The sequence below is a fragment of the Sinocyclocheilus grahami genome, unplaced genomic scaffold, assembly GCF_001515645.1.
Source record: "Sinocyclocheilus grahami isolate Dianchi unplaced genomic scaffold, SAMN03320097.WGS_v1.1 scaffold5686.1, whole genome shotgun sequence".
Lineage (NCBI taxonomy): Eukaryota > Metazoa > Chordata > Actinopteri > Cypriniformes > Cyprinidae > Sinocyclocheilus > Sinocyclocheilus grahami.
Window position 1 is genome coordinate 7,733 of NW_015510307.1, and position 889 is coordinate 8,621.

An 889-nucleotide genomic window follows, 5' to 3' on the forward strand; every position below is an offset into this window, starting at 1 on the left:
TTTTTTTACCATTTTGGAGCAGCTAATGACCAGTTTTGACTTGTTAGAAACCATGTAAAACTACCTGCTTACTTTATAGTGATAATATAGCCTGATGGGCGTGTTTGTAAAGCTAAAAAGATGTATTTACCTGTGTCATCAGGCATGGAGGCCTGGTCCGAGTGACGCTCCTTCTTAAAGGACATATTACCCAGCTGTAGCACAGACGACATGACCTTCAGCAGACCTGCAGGGGGCAACACACAATTAAAAACCTCAAACATACTGCAGATAATATTGTCATATTTGAAAACGGCAGTAAGTATATTCACCAATCTGTTCTTCCTCAGGGAAGCTCATGATCCTCATGGCCTCCATGGTCTCGAGGTACATGTCTCGGTCCTGTTGTCCTGGAATAGTCACGTTCCCATTGGACAGGAACCGGTACTTATTGTAGCTCTCCAGACAGAGTTCAGCTGGTGAGTGAAGAAACCAATCGAATCATTTACATTCATTCCTAATCATAAGTGTCTCATCCTACTATTATTAAGATTTTAATCATTTTTAAGCATCAAAAATCATGTATGAAAGCAGTGAAGAACACTCACATCGCAGTTTGTCTCCTGCGCCGGTCAGCATGTAGTAGAACATGTGGAAGGTTCTTTCTTCTTTAGCTTGACGGATCGCACGGGACTTTTCCAACAGGTCTGACGGTAAGAGTCAAGGACACACAACAGGACAGATGCACGAATATTCACATGAAGGCTTTTAACAGCCTGGGTCTTTTTAACCAGTCTCAATTCTTGCCTCATTAATTATTCCTGCTTTATATTTACACATTTAGCAGATGCTTTATGTTTGATGTAGAGTCAAAGAAACGTTCATTGGCCTTTTAACATTTATTAAAAAT

General features: G+C 40.5%; 1 protein-coding gene across 1 annotated transcript in view; it reads right to left on the reverse strand.

The window, feature by feature from the left end:
* LOC107577315 (myosin-9-like) overlaps positions 1–856 on the reverse strand; it is a gene marked incomplete at its 3' end in the record, with an annotated part of 7,683 nt that extends 6,827 nt beyond the window's left edge. The window contains exons 1-3 of the mRNA XM_016263404.1: positions 588–856; positions 312–455; positions 73–226 (exon numbers count right to left, since the gene is read on the reverse strand). Coding sequence (XP_016118890.1) covers positions 73–226; positions 312–455; positions 588–630 — 341 coding nt within the window. The remainder of the gene's footprint in view (positions 1–72; positions 227–311; positions 456–587) is intronic.
* Positions 857–889: the final 33 nt, after the last annotated feature.